At 36.0% G+C, this 19,131-nt stretch overlaps 1 protein-coding gene across 1 annotated transcript; it reads left to right on the top strand.

Annotated features, from left to right (window-relative positions):
- Positions 1 to 14,763: 14,763 nt before the first annotated feature.
- On the top strand, positions 14,764 to 17,817 carry LOC132789760 (uncharacterized). Its single transcript, XM_060798012.1, has 5 exons — positions 14,764 to 15,124; positions 15,182 to 15,565; positions 16,611 to 16,786; positions 16,851 to 17,169; positions 17,240 to 17,817. Exons 1-5 carry the CDS (start codon positions 15,013 to 15,015, stop codon positions 17,452 to 17,454), a joined length of 1,206 nt encoding a protein of 401 aa, XP_060653995.1. The 5' UTR covers positions 14,764 to 15,012; the 3' UTR covers positions 17,455 to 17,817.
- The last annotated feature ends 1,314 nt before the right edge of the window (positions 17,818 to 19,131 follow it).

Here is a 19,131-nt window from a genome sequence, read left to right as displayed (position 1 = left end):
GTTGACGACAGAAGGTGTCGTTATGTGGCCAGGAAGATGCGATATTACGAAGTACTCGCAACTCCCATACGAGTACTCGACTCGTATCAAGTTACAGTCACAGTTACAGCTCTGCTTGGGCTCAATTCGGATTAGAGCTGGGGCTCAAGTGAGTTCGTGTTTCTTCACGCACGACTCAACTTGATTGTTGTTTTGAAGTCTCTTTCAGTCATCAACAGAGAAAATATGAGAATAATGCGATGACCATTTCATATTAAGTGTCTTTCTTTTGAATTTTGGAAGCTGTGAGAATTACAATTGGAGTAACACCAATGTACATTCCTTACAATGTATTAAAATTATTGTATTATCGACATTACGAAAGCTTGTCTTACCATTGAAGTTACTGCAATGTTTTTTATTTGGGTTATATTTAACTCTTTACCAATAGAAAAAGTCTTTTCGCTATGAAAGTTACACCAAACATTATTATATAAAAACCATCGAAAAAATGAATTCATTCTCTTGAAATTTGGCATACTTACAATTGAGTATGTTATTTCCCTACATTCCAAATTTCACATCAATCGCATAAAAAAACAGTACTTTATAGTAAAATTAAACATTGGAAACGAAATCACATTAAGGATTCTAACTCTAAAGCATTATCTAAAAGATTTTTTTAAACAAAATAATAATTGGAAATCCAAACCAAAGTAAATTCGCTCACTTTTCATAAAACTCACTTAACAGCAGGCTCCGGTTTAAAACATCTTTTCACTACGAAACTAACACCGTCATTATTATAATAAAACTACCGAAAAGATTAATGTATCCTCATGAAATTTGGCATACTTAAATTTGAGTATATTATGTCTCTATATTTTAAATTTCAAGTTAATCGCATAAAAAAACCAGAACGTTATGCTAAAATTAAACATTGGAAACAAAATCACATCACGGATTCCAACTCTAAAGCATTAGCCAAAAGTTTTCTTAAGCAAAATACAAATTCGAAATCTAATTCTAAGTAAATTCTCTTACTTTTCCCAATACACATTTAAATTGTTGCCTAATTTTCGTGTCACATTCGTGACACGCGTACATCTCTTGCGTATGTTTCGCCAAATGCTATCAAGGTGAAAGGCGTGGGTAGCGTTAGATGGAGTATGAGAATGGAAGTGTTAGAGTGTGAGACGGAGACGGAGACAGAGAGCGGAAGCAAGAGAGTGAAGCGACAGTGGGCCGCTGTCAGTTTTTCATTTGAAATTCCAACCCCCGCATAGAAAATTGCACACCAAGTGTCAAGGCAATGTCCTGAGTCGGTACAGGGTGTCACACACACAGCACAGGGTGCTCTCATTGCTTTACTTGTTGGCATTGCAGATTTCAACGCTTTTCATGGACTTTGCTGTTGTCAGTTGTCAGATGGGTGGTGGGGAAGGGGGGAAAGGGCAGGACACTTGCCGGAAACATATGGCGGCACGCTAAAACCAAAGTCGACGTCGACACACACACGCACACAATGGCAAAGCCACAGCCACAAATACGTAACAACTGGCACGTGCCCGAGCCCGTGCCATAACCTTCAAGGCAATGACAAACGCAGGGAGGCAGCGAAAAATGCAGAAAGTGGGGAGAGAGAGCCAACGAACACGATGACGAGGACGAAGGCGAGGCGTGCTGTGGCGTGCTGAGGCGAGGCAAAGTATAGGCAAAAGTAAGGCGAAAGCGAAGGCAAGGCGAGAGGCGAGAGCAAGGCCGAAGCGACTCGTGGGTGCCGTTAGCTTTGCTGTACTATGTGTGTGTGAGTGAGTTGGGGTGTGAGTGAGTTGGTGTGTGAGTGAGTGAGTGTGACGGAGTGAGTGTGTGTCTGTGGGTGTGTGTGTAGCTACTTGTTGTGCTTTATTTGTTTGTCGTACTTTTATTAAAAACGAACGCTACTTAATCAGCAGCAAAATGTCGCACTTTACTGCACACACACACACACACACACATACAGTGACTGCAGGCAGAGCCCCGCAGCGTCCCCCTTCCCCCCATCTAGCTCATTACAACTCCGCATGCTTATCAGCTTTTTGTTGCTGAGAGCTTAGCGACTGCGACGTCGACTGCGGCTGTCGCTTCATCCGGCCTTCGGTCTGGCGTTTGCCGTCGCTTGCAGCCACACCCATTCCCCCTCCCTCCCCCCATTCCCAGACAGCTTTGTTGCTGCTGATAAATAGCATTTAACATTTCTCGCCGTTTGTCGCTGCTGCTGTCGTTATTATAGTAGTTATTGTTGTTGCTGTTGTTGTTGCTGGCATTGGAACGTGCTGAGCTTTGCGATTTGCGATTGGTAAATTGGGTAATTGAAAACACTTAACCATTATGATTTATTATCGACATTATACGCCTGATCTATGTAACTGTCATAACTGTTCTTCCCCTCCCCACTCAACCACTAGCGCCACCTGCCGTGCGTTGTTTGCATTCGTAAGTTAATTATGCAACAATCATTTGACTTGCCAACGTTTCCCTTTTTTGGATTGGAAGCTCCAGTTATCTATGTGGTTATTAAAATTGCATCAATCATTTCCACTTCAAATTGATGGATCTTTTTGTTGTCGCATTACTTTATAGCGGATATGGCACAGTTATTTTTAGTACATTTGCAAAGCCCCTTGACTGTTTTGTATTGCACAATTAATCAAACTAATTCAGTTGACATTCGGGGAAACCACAAAACTCTCTTCGTGATGGACTCGCAATTTAAAGTGAGTTGTTGAATATTTGCAAAAAGTACTCAGTACTCTATTAATACACATTTAAGGAATACATATTTTAAAACGATTTATTGAAAATGTCACAACCTTTGTTTTGAATTGCAAATTTCAGCTTTTGTCGTATACTTAATATTGGAAAAGCCTTTGATAAGTAATTGGGTGTGAACTTTGAAATAACGGTGCAAGCAACCTGTGCCTATATAATGGAAAGATACTGCTTGCTATAGGCAAAACTTCCAGATAAAATTTAGTTATAACTGCATAACGAATTTAATTTTTAATAACTAAACACTTTTTTTCGATTTAGCCAATTAAATATTTTAGCGAATATGAACAACTTTGAAATAACAGTATCAGGATGTATGTATGTATGTATATTCTGCTTTTGTTCACAAATCGCGTTCTCTAGAATTGAATTCTACGATGAATTGTAAGAAACATTTCACTTCTGAACTATAATATAATGTATAATGTAATTTTATTTAAATGCCTTCAAATTTACAAACTTTGTATTGCTCAGTCAAAGCTAAGAATTTATTTTAGACAACGTTTTCTAATGAAATTTTCTTGAAATAATCATATATTCTGATTTGCTCAGGTTTTTATCCATATAGAATGTTGATCCACTAGTATAGTATAAGTAATAGTTTTATAACTTTAAAGCTACACACAAAAAAAAAGTTCAGAAATCAAAATGTTGGTCTTAAAACAAACAATTTTCATTTAAAAAGTACTTTAAGAACATACAAGTTTTAATGTAACGTCTTGCTTTAAAGAACATTTAATATACAGGCCAAGTTATTATAATTAAAAAGAAGACGTCTTACAGTTTTAAGACTAAGAAATCTAATCTAAAGAGGATGAAAAGAAATTGTACATATATGATAGTTTGTTTATTTTTTCTTGGTAATTTATTATTATTTTACTATTTATGATTTCATTAGCGCATTCAGTTATTCATTCAGTTGTATGTTTTACTTACCCAATTATGAATCATCGATTCGCGCTGAATTTGATACTCCTATCTTCGATTGCAATGAAGAATGTTTCGCGACAGCTCGACTAACTGAGCTATACACGAAAACACTCAAATCTAGATAAAAACTTTATAAGAATTTCTATGGATTACATAGTTTTGTAACCTAAATGTTGGTCTTATTTTGAAAATTTGTCATTTTTTAGAATAATGTTCTTAGTTTTAAGAATTTGTTTTTAAAGTGTTCTTTTTTCAAGAACATAATTTATAAGACGAATGTTCTTGAACTTGGTATTTTTATTCTGTGTATTGAAAATTGAAATACTAGGTCAACTTTAGTAGGGAGTATTTTGCTCTATCTATTTACTTTATCATTTGCCAACAAAACAAAATCAAGATTCCTTCACTTATGGTCTTTTGCAAGCACTTCTAATACTAAAGAACTAAAATTTCATGTTAAAACTTAAAACTGAAGTTTTATTGATATGGAAACATTTCAGATTAATTGATTTGCTTATAATTGAGATTAACTTGAATTGAAGCACTTTCAAGCAGAGCTTTCTTTCAATAATAAATAAATAAATAATAAATAATAATATAGCAGTTATTATTATTTTCGGACTATTCACTTATTTCAAGGAATATACAGGACATGGAAATGAGACTAAGAGTGAGTGATGCAATCGTAAAGCCATTTGGTCTTCGCAATGAACACAGTCACATTCATAAACAATGTTAAGTATCTAACTTTTAAAGTAGTCTATGAGATCTACGATCTTAAATGGAAGAACCCATGGATAGCCGATCCGACAGACGAACATTACTATGTAAGTCTTAACAATGATTGAAAAGAACATTAATACATTCTTTATTTAAAAGAAGACGTCTTCTTCAACCCATTACAACCAATTTGCCTTTGCACAAATCCAATTCATTTTTAGTTTTTGTTAAAAAAGACGAAAACCTTTACAAACAAGAAGTACTTTTTCTACCTCTACCATGACGGTTAAGATTTATTTATTTAATGAAATTTATCTTGTCAAAAGGTAGAGAAAGTCAATGTAGAAACTTCCTGTAAAAAGTAATAGTAAAAAGCTGTGCGAAAACTTTTCAATTAATTTCAAGTGAAATTGATTACGCTTTTTACTAAGCACCTAGTCGGGCAGAATCAATTTAGACGCTTTCTTTCCTTATTAAGCTGAGAAAATGGCGCTCATTAATTACAATTTTTTTCTTGATTGCATTCACGTACTTTCACTCTAAGGTAAACAAAAATGAATAAAAGGATGCTCAAGGTTTAAGTCTTATTATTGCAGTTTATGTGAGTTGTTTAAAATGAATTAATGTTAAATAGAAAATGATTTATATTTCTTTCAATTAATGGACTTTTTTAAATTGAAATGCTTTCTGTGAAATTCTTTACATTTCCTTCTTTATAAATATGCATTTCTAGTGAAAAAAATAAACCCTATTTTAAAGTCCGACTAACCTTCAATGTTCGCATAGTTCTCTGCATATGTGCTCTTCTATCTTATTAGCAAAGTTCCTTTTGACCTCTTTGTTATTCTATCCGGAAGTAAAACTGCTTTTCTCACACACTTTTATGCTGTCCTTCTGCAACGGAAAGAAATTCCTATTTACTCAGCCATGAACAAAGCCACAATATTTGCTGAAGCAAAGTTAGTCAAGTAAACTTATTTAAAGTTAAACACAAAGTTATTTTCGACTATTTTACCTTTATTGCATGTTACTTTTTTGTGTTAAGCTAACCTTTTCCTTTGTTGCTTTATTAAAAAAAACAGTCTGGATAAGCGAAGGAGTTTTTTGTTATTCATTCAAGCAGCGGTCATGAAGTACACTCAAGTATTTTTTAGTGGTCCATTAGTTTATGCAGACTTTGACAATAAGGAACTATAATTTAATTTGCTTATCAAAATCTTAGTATGTTGATTTGAACATTTTGAAATAAAATTACGAGACAGCTTTTTAAATATTACGATTTTTACTTTCGTAGAGCATACGAATATGTATATACAATAGTTGGATGCAGAAGTAACTCTACTTGTACACAGAAAGAAAAAACTTGCTAACATCAAGAATAAAATCTTAAATCAAGATTGTTTTTACTTCAAAATTAGGTAAAAAAGTAAGAAGTAAAATTAGGTAAAAAGAAGGTTTATTTTTAAATGAAAATCAAAAATGTACAACAAATAAACAAAATATAGATTGCCCAGTCTTGAAATTTAAGATTATAATCTTGCATATAATAAAATTCGAATCTTATTATAAATAAACCCGAATTTAAGACAGTATTTTATATATTTGTTATTTATATATATCTCACAGTACCGTAAACTTAATTAAAAACTCTTAGCTTTTAAGGAATACCCTTTTTCTAATTCTTATAAATAAAAAACAAGTGCAGAAAGCTTACCTATAAAACAAATTTTGTATTTTTTCCTAAATAAAATAACTAAAGAATCCATCCAATATATATAAATAGAATTTGTTCAACTTTATACATAAAATTAATATATAATATTATATTATATTTTAAAAAGGACAACACAAAAGATCTAGTTTTAGATTATACTTATCTTTTCTAAGAAAACACTTGATTTAAAATTTATATATTTCTTTTTTGAGGTGTGCGAATAATGATTCAAGAAAACAAAAAACCTAAGCAGAAAAGTTAAGTATACGTTGTTATTATACGATTAAGTATAATGTAGAATTAAGTATTCTTAATAAAAGAAGACGCACAAAACATATTCAATTGCTGAGATTTAGCAGTAATTTGTTATCAACTTGTAGCAGAATCACAAAGCAAGAGAAGTCGAAATGAATAATACGCTGGAGAAATGTGAGACTTGCTTTACGTAACGGAAATCTAGAATTTCTAGCTTGAAGCACGTAGCGATCTACTTCGACGATAGATTGCGATTAGTTTGGGTGATTTAACTGGAATTGAATGCTATAAATCAAGTGTACTATATATTTGCAACGCATTAGTTTCATTGAGGCTATAAAGCGGCTTCCTTATGGAGGTCAAGTCAAATTCTTATCTGCAATTGTTGTTGGTATTTTTTTGTTGTTTTTCCACTTACTTTCGCAATTACTGTTTTGCGGCGCTATCTGCGGGCAGTTTTGAGAAAAATTCAAACTGTGATCTGCAGTCGAGATAGCAGCGGGAAAAAACAAGCCAACGAAATGAAAATGGCAACGAATTTCCATTAGCAGTAACGAACAGTAACTCTGAATGCAACTCGAGTTGCAAGCTAATCCCGCTGCCGAATCACGTTCGCGTTGCATGCTTCAACTTTGAACTCCAGTTTTTGCCGTCGGTATTGGGAATTGCAATTCGAGCAAAATGTATTTTGTTACGATTAAAACTAATGAAAAAGGTCAGAAAGACTCGAAGCGCAACAGGGATGGAGCAGTCCAAAAAGAGTGAGTAAGAGCGAAAGCGAGAGAGAGATTGAGGCAAAAGGGAGAGACGAGTAAAAACAACAAAATGAGCGTTAACCAAGCGAATCCTCGGCACGTTTTTGTGTGGAAGTCGCGGGCGTTCAAGGTGCGCGTCCCTGGCCCCAGGGACCCCGCACACACGATATGCGAAAACACGCAAGCGAATTCGATTTCGTTGTTATTGTTGCTGCTTGGTGTTGTTGCTGCTTGGTGTTGCTGCGGTTCTCTCTCTCTTTGCCGTCGCACTCACCCCCGTGTGTGTGTGCTAGCATGGCAATTTGCCATTTTGAACAACGTACAACGTAGGAGCCAGCCACAGAGCCACAATTTTGCGGCTTCATTGGATGCCGATGCCAAAGGCAGGCGCAGTTGAAACACTGCATTGCATGAAGGGTAGAGTTTCGTTTATGTGAATGATGCGAAGGGAGCGGGAGGAGAAGAGCAGATAGCAGATGACTGCCTTTTGCCTTTGGGCTACAGTTGAGTTGCTGCTGTTGCTATTGCTGACTCTGATTTGGATTCTGTTCGCCGGCTGCAGCTGTGATGAGCGCGTGAGTGTGAGTGAGTGACTGTCTGTGCGTCTGTATGTGTGCGTATGCGTGTGGGTGATTGCTTGTGTGTGTGTATGTGTGCGTGCTCAGCTGTCTTCTTGTTGTTGTCGCGCTGCACCTGTGCTGTCTTTGCTCTCTCTGCTGATTCTGCGTTTTGCTCTTGTGCTTGCCTTTGCTGATGTTGCTTTTGATTTTTTGCTACTGTTGTTGTTGTTGCTGTTGTTGAGTTTCTTTTTGCTATTGTGATTGCTGCTTTTTGGTTCTTGTCTGTGCTTTTTTTCTTGTTGTTTTTGCATTAGTCTTGTTGTTGCCGTTTTCGTCTGTGTTGTTGTTTTTGCTTTTCTTTGGGTTCTTGTTGCTATAGTATTTGCTCTTATTTGCGCTCTCTTTGTTGTTGTTGTCTGTGCTCTTCTTGTTGCTGTTCTTTCTTTAATTTGCGCTCTTGTTCTTACTTTTTTTTTGCTTTTGTTTGCACTCTGCTCTTTGTTGTTGTTGTGGCTGTCAGTGGCATGTCGCTGAGCAGACTGTAGGCGGAACTCAAATAAAAGTTATATTGCCGCTGCAGGGGGAATCGAGTTAATCGAATAATAAGCGCGCGCAACACACACACACACACACACACACACACATAGAGAACAAGCTGCAGTCTCCGCAGCCGAGGTCGAGACATGACCAATTGGCGTGTTTTTCAAAATACTTTGCTTCGCTGGAATGGAAGATGATAGCTTCGCCGCCTCTCGCCGTCTTTCGCCGCGTCTCCACATCTCTTGATTTCGCCTCTCGCCGCGGCGACTTGTTCGCTTCTCGCCTTGTTATGTTCTGCGTCTTGTTTTCTGTACTTCTTTACTTTACTTTTTTGGACTTTCAGCACATACACACACTCACATAGTTTTTATTACCTCTTCTCTCCTTTGCGCTCGCCTAAACGTGAAGAGCACAATAGAGCTGGGGGAAGGTGGAGGAGGGGGAAGGGCAGTTTGTGGAGCCCATCAAAATGATGTGCACTCATTTGTGAAGTGCGCGGCGACGTCGACGTCGACGTCGACGGCGCTTTATGCGTGAGAAAATACGTCTTGGAACTTCCTTCGCTTCCCTTTTGTGCCGCTGTTCGCCGGCGTTGCCCATCATCAATTGAAGAACAAAACGAACGCTGCATTTGCGGTGCTACTTGAAAGCGATTCTTTGAGTTCTTCAAATTCATTTCTAATTGAATCGGAATTGCTCTCAATTGCCTCCTCCTCTGTTCTCCTCTTCGATTTCGATTTCGATTTCTCGTCAATTTCAATTTCAAGTGAACAGATTCGTATTTAACCCCTTGCGATCCACAGATGCCACATTTACATATAAATATCACTTGACTCTATCGGAAGAATTCAACTCGCCCATATTTGCTATGAAAAAATAATAAATTACAATAATTAATTTCAGAAATGTGCTTTAAAAGATTAGAGCAAATGATTCTGACAACTCATTGCGAGGGAATAATAATATCATTAGTTGAAAAAGCAATAATTTATAGAATGTCCATAGTAATGAGCATTTTTATTAACATGTGTATTAAATAAGGAATTCCGTAAAGTGTACGTAGAATTGAAATCTTAACTCAGAAAATATTGTTCTTTATTATTGTTTTTTCCTTTTCACATAAGTAAATCCATAAGTAAATAAGCCCAAACAAATTCTGTACAATATAAAGTAAGTATACGACTATCACCATTATTTCGAGGAATTAAGATTACTGATTGTTTTCTCTATATTTCAGAGTAATTCATTATTTCATTATCAATGGGATCATCAAATTTTATATGGAGAATAAAAATAATAATAAAATTTAATAAATAATATATTACTAGCTAGCGAGTAAGTTACTTTAGAAGAATTTTGTAATTTAAAGAATAGAATTTTAATGAAATATTGACAAAAATACAGCATGATATCTGTAGATAATTTGGAATATCCAATGTAAACATTTCTACAATAAAAACTCTCTTTGCCGGACAAAACTATAGTTCATGGAAACTATAACAAAGCAAAAAAGAGAAAGTATCGCCTTTTTACTATCATTTTAACTTAAAAATTGCATTGAATTATTCCGAAATATCTGCAGATATCATGCTGAAAAATATACCATCCTTTTCTCTATATCTCTACTATCGCCAAATAATTTCTATGTATGCAATTATTGTTTTTATTGCAAAAGCTTTTATTATTATTAAATAAATTAAAAAATAAAGTTGCAGATTCCTTGGGTTATCTCAAAATCAGTTCCGCATGAAACGGAAAAGCTTTCTGATTGTAAATATTTCCGCACCCCTTTGAGAAAACAAACCATATTCTTTACGTAGTATGAAACTTACCATTTTTCCCACATGAATGATTGATTATGTGAATTTAACCTATCATGCCTGTGACCTTTGAGTTTTCAATATTGATTTAATATATTGTATTAATGGAAACACAAAAAAGGATTGTTGAACTTATGAGATTCAAACTCGTATTTAACTTATTTGTGTTGTTATTTACTGTTTGTTTTGTTTATGTACTATATATTTCAGCTTCCGCTTCTAAGTTAAGAGTTGTTTTTTAAAATTACTAAATAATTGTATTCAAACGTCTTAATCAGTATTGCATTCTTGTGCTTTGCTGTGTTTTTCTTTGGATATATTCTAACTTGCTTATCAAACTTGGACGCTTTTTATGAAGGCTGAAAAGAAAGAAAGTCGTTGACTCTGGTTTATATTTATGTTGATGGCTTTAGGGAATTACAAAATTATTGTTTACATATAAAATTAATTCAGTTTGTGTAGTTTTTAGGGCAAAAATGCGGTACTAATAAGTATTCCTATGTTCGACAAGTTAGTTTTATATAACTATTCCACAATTTCTTACATTTATCTTATGAAATTCCTGGAAAATGGGCTTGTATTTTAAGATTGTAGTTAAACACACTATTCTTTATAATGTTAAGACATTTTTTATGACAAATTTAGAGTTGATTGCATACATAATTTGTGAGAAGGATGCAATTATTCTGATGAAAAGACTGTAATATAGATGAGAGACTGACAAAATATGATATAATATCATATGTAAGAACTGGGACTAAATAAATAACTATGCACTATGAGTCTACATAAAAACAATATACAATTTCAGCTTAATTTTAATAGGAAGAGTAAGAGTTGACATATTAGATTTATCCAAAATTAAAATCGTTTAGAAATTATATTTGAATTCACGTAAAATAAATCTTCTATCTATATATAAGTAAGTTTTTCTGAATACAGTAAATCTTTCAATAAAATTTTCGAATATAAACTTAAATTATTACGATATTAGAATTACCTTAAAAACAAAATAGTTTTAACTTGCTAGTAATACTCACTTATACCATCTTAATGACTGATAATCACAGAATATTGATTCTACAATAATTCAGCACATTTTAATAACAAAACCGAAAACATTGGACCATTTATATTATAGATTCTTTAAAGTGTTGATGTACTCGTATAACCCAAATATTTATAAAAATGTTCATACTACAAATGTGTATGTGTATGTGTGCTGGGGGCACAGCAAAGAGATTGAACTTGCAATTTAGTGTCGACAAGGGCATCATAAATAAACAATAAATTTTGAAAATTGTTCTGGCTGCTTGTGAGAAGAGCAACACATTTGAAAAGCGCCAACGAAACATTCATTTTGTTGCTTTTTACACAAATAAAATATTGTAGAAGATTCGTTTTGAAATTCCACAGCATTTGCTCTCCCACTTTTCCCCACTCTCTCGCTCTCTCTCTCTCTCTGTCTCGCTCCTTTCTAGTCTGCCGACAAGCGATAAATTCGTTTGAACAAATTGAATGCGCGCTGTCGTTGTTGTTGTTGTTGCTATTGCTGCTTGTAGTTGCTCGCATTTTTGTTATTGTCATTGCTGTTGTTGTTGTTGTTACTGCTGCTTTTCGCTGGCGTATTTCATTTCATGACTGACTGGCTGACAGCAATTTTAAATTGCACTGCGCGACGCCAAAAATGGAGCACATTTTTTATACAGTTTTCGACTGTTCACAGCTCAAGGTTTGCTTTGCATACACATACTTACGCACACACATATGTATGTGTCTGCATGCCTTTCTAACACACACACACACACACACACAGCTCACCCTTGCATGCAGACATTTTATTTTTGCTCTTTCTTTTCTGTTCTGTCGCGCGCTACAAAAGTTTCGCTGCCACTGTCGCTGTCGACGTCGACTTCGACTAGTGCGCCATTTGTCATGTGTCGACTGTGGCGGCGACGTTCCTTGTTTTTATTTGCTCTCTGCCGCCCCCTTCCCCCAACCATCCGCCTGTTGTTTTGCTGCTACCGCCCATTTGCCTCATTCATCAAGCAGTTGCTTAGCTTGCTTTGCCTTTGCCTTTGCTATTTTTCTCTTATTTCTATTCCTTGCCATTCGGTCCTGCAACCTGATGTTCTCTACTTCCCCCCCGTCCACCCACAATAGCTGCCCGTAATCTTCACACAACACACAAGCATTCACTTACACACACACACACTCGCACATACACACATATTCGCATACGCATACAAATGAACGCAGCAAAAAGTTTTTGCTTATTCTCGGCTTCTTCTTCTTCTTCAACTGTTTCTGCTACTTTTTCAACTACATTCCCTTGGCACCAAAAAGCGCGCCTCCTCCTCTCCCCTCCTACTCCCCACACACAACTCTCGACCCACTGTCGTTGTCGACTGCCCCCTTCCCTCCCCACCCCACCCGCTGCTTTGCTCTCTACTTGGCTGTTTGCCGTCACTTTGCTTTGCAATTTTCTAGCTAGCTTTTTCGCCTGGTTCGCGTGCAGTTCGTTGGTTGTTTGTGTGTGTTTTTGTGGGGCGGAGTGGAGAGTGAAGAGTGGAGTGTGGAGTGGAGAGTACGTCGCCATGCCTAAAGCTTCTACAATGTGTGTGTGTATGTGTGCTTGTGAGCGCTGTACAAAGTTCGCTCTGAGTCCAACGGTTTACGGACTTTGCTTTATTCTCTCTGCCTCTTCATCTCCGCTCTCCGCTCTCTCTGGCTCTTCTCTATCTCGTCGCTGCAAAACTTTCCGACAAAATTTCATTTTAAATTTCATGGAAAATCGTTTTAATTATATTCGTGAAATTTCGTGCAATTTTGTTTCTCATATTTTATTTTGCTGCTGGCTTCGCTCAATAGAAAGTTGGTCGGTCTCTGGATGAGATTTGATTAAACTTTTTTCTCGCCTCGCGTTTATTTGCATATTGTGTTAAGTAGCATTTGATAAAAGCCAAAACGAACAGCTTTGAGTGTTAATCTAATTAGTGGCCACGTGCCTTGAGCAATTCATAATTATCTCGCAATTTAAATGCTGACGTCAAAAGTTCTTAAAGTCATAAACGCGTTGATTGATTTTAAAATGGCGTCATAACACAAACACGCATACACACACACACACACACACACACTGAAAAGTCCTTGTCCCCAGTCGACGTCCCTGACAGTCATTTGATGACTTCGTCTCCGACAATAACGACAGCAGCAGCGACGTCAACGTCGACGTCGACGCCATGTGGCGCGAGGTGCGCCAATTTGATTGGCATTCACAGCAGCAGCAACAACAACAACAACAGTCGCTCGATTTTGCATCCGCAACAGCATCAACATCAACTTCAGTTGCAACTTCAGCATCAAGCAGGAAATTCAATTACGCCATTTGTTGTTGGCTGTCATATGAAAAACGGAGAATATTCATGTAGTTTCACTCATGTGTCATTTTATCTTCTCTTTTCACATTCTTTACGCTTATATCCAGTCAGCACAACTACAAGATACCCTAGACTTTATTTTCATTTTATTAATATTAATATTTATTTTTAAGATAACGACCGCTCAAAGGATATTATGACAGTAGCTGACTTTAGTATAGTTTTACATATAAATTTAAAATTATGCATGCGGTCACACTGGCTGCAGTAAACAGACGAGAACAAAACAAAAGCACAATAAGGAAAAACTTTCCCTTGGCAAACGCTAGATGGCATCAGTATTTTTCCGATTATATTAACCTCTGCAAATTTCTGCAGCTGATTTTAGGCATACAGTACCCTAAAAGTCAGACGAACACATTAACATACATACTATTTGTGGTATTTCGTGGCATCACAACTAAAACTTTAATTAAACATGAAAAAGACGTTCACAAAATAAACAAAAAAGGGTTAATCGATCTAAAATACACAAATAAAATTTAATTAGTCAGATAAATTTCAAAAAACGAATTTATTAAAGTTAATACCTTCAACTTTAAAATGCATTTTAAATAATTACATTTGGAGAATTCTTGCGAACGTTCGACCACTTTGAATTTCACTTTTGTTTTGACGAAAAGCTCACTAAACGCAGCTGCAGCAGCAAAATTGAACACGTGTTAGAATTCTGGAAAAAACTAGCTTGCAATGACAAAATGTGGACAATTTAGAGACAAATTCTTTACATTTTGACTAATTATTTTCAAGTGGATTTTTCGATTTATGGCCTACGGGCGCAACCACTGTGCTTCGGCTAAGCTAACACAATACACAATAGCCGATAATGCAGCCAAAAACGCACCCACAGAAGGCAGCTTCACATTGCTAAACTGCTCAGTCAAAGACGCAATCAACGAGATATACAAACGCATTAAACTTGAATGGGAAGAGGAGTACAACTCCTTCGTAGTTCGCAAATCTCGTGGTTTCTGTGACATCTTTCCAGCTTTAATCAAGAAACCCTGGTTTTCCAACAATAAATTCAATATGAAACCAAAAGACATAAAAACGATCAATCGCTTATTAAGTGGTAACGGCTTCGATAAGGCCACTCTTTTCAAAGTGCATGTCACGTTGAACGACTTGTGCGACATTTGTGGAGTTATCGATAACGCTTCACATGCAATCCTCAGCTGTTCGAAATACGATACTGTACAACAACGTTACCCAACACTGACGCTCTCTTGAAGAAAGGAAATGTCGAGCACATGAAAACAATCATAGACTTCATAACAGAAACAAATTTGGATTTCTGATTGAACACTTCAATCAATTAATCGTGGCGTTTTTCACCTTATAAAGGCGTCGACCAGTTCTCGGTCGGGTGCTTAGGGAGCGGCCAAATAATTCCCCCCTGCCCATGGGTCGGGTGGTAACTTAAACACACAAAAAAAATATAGTTTTCGGTTCTATGAGACGCAAGAGGAAACGCTTTAAATTGGAAAAATGGAAAGAAATTTACAAGCTAACGCTAATGACGTGAAAAGAACATCAGATAAAGCCAGTGATGATGATAAAATTCAAAATCTTATAGTCAACAATATGCGTCAACGTCAATGTAAGTGAAGTCGTTAAGAAGACAATCAATTCCATTAGTTAAACATCATGTTTGTAGCACGTGGCTTCCAAGCCCAAGCTCAGGAACGTCTCGAGCGTCTGCAGTTGAAGCTCATAAGTAGTCGCATCATCAAGGAGAAACATGTCCCCAAAAGACCCACAAGAAGCGCCACAAGCTTCGGATCCAGCAACCACGTGGAACGCAATATTGGCAGGTCCAGTTCATCGCTGCGGAATTTATTGTTAAGCGAAAGCATGCAATGCGCTGTTGCTGCTTCACCTTCCCCAAGCAGCAGCTCCAATTCCTGTCGCTCGTTGCCCACGAATCCATTTGCCAAGTCAACTGAGAGCAACAGAACAGGCATAAGAAGTGCATGGGCCAAGCCTAAAGCGCTGATTGATGCCACCAGTAGGCTGCACCACAATCGTCCTCTGATAAGCGGTAAATACCCGATTTAATAATCAAATACACGAAGGGAAAAAAAATAAGATTACAAGTCCCTATAGCCATGGCAGTCTTTTTAAATTTGCACATAGTTAAATTTTCTTTTTAGAAATGAAGATCTTATTAGCGATAATTATACCCGCTACCCATAGGGTAGAAGGGTATTATAACTTTGTGCCGACAGGAAATGTATGTAACAGGTAGAAGGAGGCATCTCCGACCCTATAAAGTATATATATTCTTGATCAGCGTCAACAGCCGAGACGATCTAGCCATGTCCGTCTGTCCGTCTGTGTGTCTGTCCGTCTGTGTGTCTGTCCGTCCGTCCGTATGAACACCTAGATCTCAGAGACTATAAGAGATAGAGCTATAATTTTTTTTCGACAGCATTTGTTATGTTTGCACGCAGATCAAATTTGTTTCAAATTTTTGCCACGCCCACTTCCGCCCCTGCAAATCAAAAAAATCGAATAACAAGCGTAATTTTAAAACTAAGGTTGTGAATTTTGGTATATATAATAATAACTATAGTAGTTATGATTCCTGAAAATTTGATTGCGATCAGATAAAAATTGTCGAAGTTATTAAAGAAATACTTTTGTATGGGCAAAAACCCCTTCTTACTGGGGGTCTGAGTTGCTTTGGCTGACAATCTGGTATATTGTGCCGTCCATGGTATATTTTGAATGCGGTACTATATCGATATACCACATATACCATTTGGTATATTTTTAGTGTATTTGCAGTATATTTGGTATATTTTGAGAATAATACCGCAAAATATATTGGCTTTAATCAAATTGGGTAGCGGGTATCTCACAGTCGAGTACACTCGACTGTAGCTTTCTTACTTGTATTAATTCTGAAAATGTTCTTGGAATCGGTTAAGAAACTAAAAAGTTTTGGACTGCAGTTGCAGTGTATTATTTAATGTTAATGTATTCTTAACAGTCTTAGATATGCTGCTCATTTTTTGAATATTTTCGAGCACTCCGAATTATCACCTGCTAACAATTGTTTTTTGTGTATTCTTATGCCACAGCCAACTGCCGTCTAGCTTTGCTACAATCATCGCTACAAGAGACGCAACGCAACGATAACGACAATAATAATAACAATGTGCTGCCAAATAACGCAATGACCGATGATGATGAACCCATGGATATAGATCCAGAGCCGGAGGAGGAACAGTCAGCAGTCGTCGATGATAATGATGAGGTTAGATTTAACTAGCTTCCTCGATTTTACCACTTAACTAATCACTCTATTTTTGACACTTTAGAAAACCAAACTGGATAATGCAGTTGCCGATGATGTGGACAAGAAAGCTAGTGAAGAGCTGCCCAAGCGAATGGTTGATCACATGTATTACGTGCTGGACACTAATATACTCATGGAGAATCTATCGTTTGTCGACGATCTCAGTCATTTGGCGTTGGGCGATAGCATAGGCAGCATGCTCTTTATACCGTATGTTGTCATTAAGGAGCTCGACGGGATCAAGGATAGACGTAGCGAGGATGACGCAAGCAAGCGTTCGGCTGCCAGAAAAGCTATACGTTATCTCAACGATAAGTTTGACAAAAGCCTAAGAATTCAGGGTATACATAGCTCAGTTATACTACATAGATATCATGTAAATGATCTTTATTATTCTTTCATTCATTTCAGGTCAATCTGCGGTGGAGGATGCAGAGCACCTGATTGAGGTTGATGGTGGAGATGATAGCGTTGTGAATTGCTGCGTCCAGCTAAGCGCTCAAGTGCCCAAATTGACGCTGCTCACCAACGATGCCAATTTGCGACTCAAAGCAAAGACATCGTCCATCGCAGTTGCCTCGATCTCAGATTTATTAAGTCGATATCACAAGGACTTTCAGTCATAACAAATAATTTACTATTGTTTAAGACTAAGACTGCATCTGTGATACGATGTTTTTTCAGATGGAAGTTGAGAGTGAGACAGACAGACAAAGAGAGAGAGAGAGAGAGAGTGTAGATACAGACAGAAAGAGAGAGATGGAGAGAAGAAACCATTGCACCGCGGCCAATATGAAGTACAATCGCATCTGATCAAACAGCATACATATCTACATAGAGTATATGTTATATTTATTTGTTTGTTTACTCCAAGTATACTAAGTATACAACATTTAACAGATAACTATAATTGTTTAATAATGGTTGTAGCTTGTACTCTTTAAATACAGTCAGCGCCACAAAAAAAGCCGCACTTTTAAGGGTTACGAATTTGTAACTTTCAGGGCCTGTGGTTTCATTATATGATTGCGGATTCGCCCAATTTTTTTTTTTAACAAGTTAACTGATGGTATGTTAATAAAAGTGCATACCAATTTTTGTTTTAAATTTGTTTTTAATATTCAAAAAATGTTGTTTTTGGTTTCACCCTAGTTTTAACGACTTTTCACTATTATGGCAAACTTAAGGAAAATAAAATCATAAAAGTTATAATAATGAAAAAATTCAACAAAAACTATTACTAACTATAAAAAAAAAAAAATTAAATCTAGGCAATTTAACATTAGACATATTTTTTTAATTTAGCTTAATACTTAGAAATGCCGTCTTTGGCCTTAATTACAGATTTTATTCTATTGGGCATAGAATCGTAAATGGAACACAAATATTTCTTCGTTATATCGTGTATCCATACTTTTTCTATAATATGTTTTAGCTCCTCCATTGTTTTGGGCTTTCGCTTTCTTATTTTGGCACCCATATAGGCCCCAACATTCTCGATTGGATTAAGGTCTGGTCTGTTTCCTGGCCAATCTAAGGACTTAATGCCCAATTCTTCCTTCAAATTGGACTGCTTCTGATTGCTCAAGAGTGCTATTTTCAGATGAGTCCAAATTTAATCTCATTGGATCTGATGGAATTCTCAAGGTGCGCGCTTTATAATATAGTATAATATATATTTTCATACTCAACATTGTGAATCTCAACGTTACGTTTCCTTAAGGTTTGCATAACATATTTATTTGTAATCGTATCTATAAAATTCAATGTTATTCGGTTTTAATACCTAATTTCTTTAGATTTAAATTGACGAAAATCCAAAGAAATTATGTAAATATATCAAATTAGATTTATATAAAATTAAGTATTAAAACAGAAAACTTTTAGATTACAAACTTTTATCCACACTATGAATATTTTCTTTTCCTATAGATTTTAAAAAGTGGATTAGATAAACATTGAATCCCTATGCAATTTTATAAAACTTTAATAACTTCTTAAAGTAGGTTTTTATGCAATCTTTCGCCATAATTTTCTTTACTGCAAGACAATCAGCGAATTCTTAGCTATAACAAGATAAATTATTATTATTATAGAGTTAAAATAGAAAGAATTAGAAAAGTTCTTCTCAAAATAACTAAGAACAATGAATTGAACTAAAATCTATTACCCTCTAAGTAATGTTTGCTTAGTTTTTATAATTTGCTGACAGATTTTCAAATTGTGATACAAATTATATCTAGAAACTGCACAATACAAATTTTATAAATAAACTTAATAGTTAAACATACTCAGTAGCAAAT

This window comes from Drosophila nasuta, chromosome 3, assembly GCF_023558535.2.
Source record: "Drosophila nasuta strain 15112-1781.00 chromosome 3, ASM2355853v1, whole genome shotgun sequence".
In the NCBI taxonomy this organism is placed as follows: domain Eukaryota; kingdom Metazoa; phylum Arthropoda; class Insecta; order Diptera; family Drosophilidae; genus Drosophila; species Drosophila nasuta.
The sequence above is the reverse complement of the archived record's forward strand: the minus strand, read 5'-3'. Positions and strand labels throughout refer to the sequence as shown.

Bases quoted from the DNA above. Each gene is read 5' to 3' on its own strand.
- LOC132789760 (XM_060798012.1), top strand. From the start codon at position 15,013: ATGGAAAGAAATTTACAAGCTAACGCTAATGACGTGAAAAGAACATCA. The intron at 15,125-15,181 runs GTAAGTGAAGTC...TCATGTTTGTAG, and splicing joins CAATATGCGTCAACGTCAAT to CACGTGGCTTCCAAGCCCAA. The intron at 17,170-17,239 runs GTATACATAGCT...CATTCATTTCAG, and splicing joins CAAAAGCCTAAGAATTCAGG to GTCAATCTGCGGTGGAGGAT.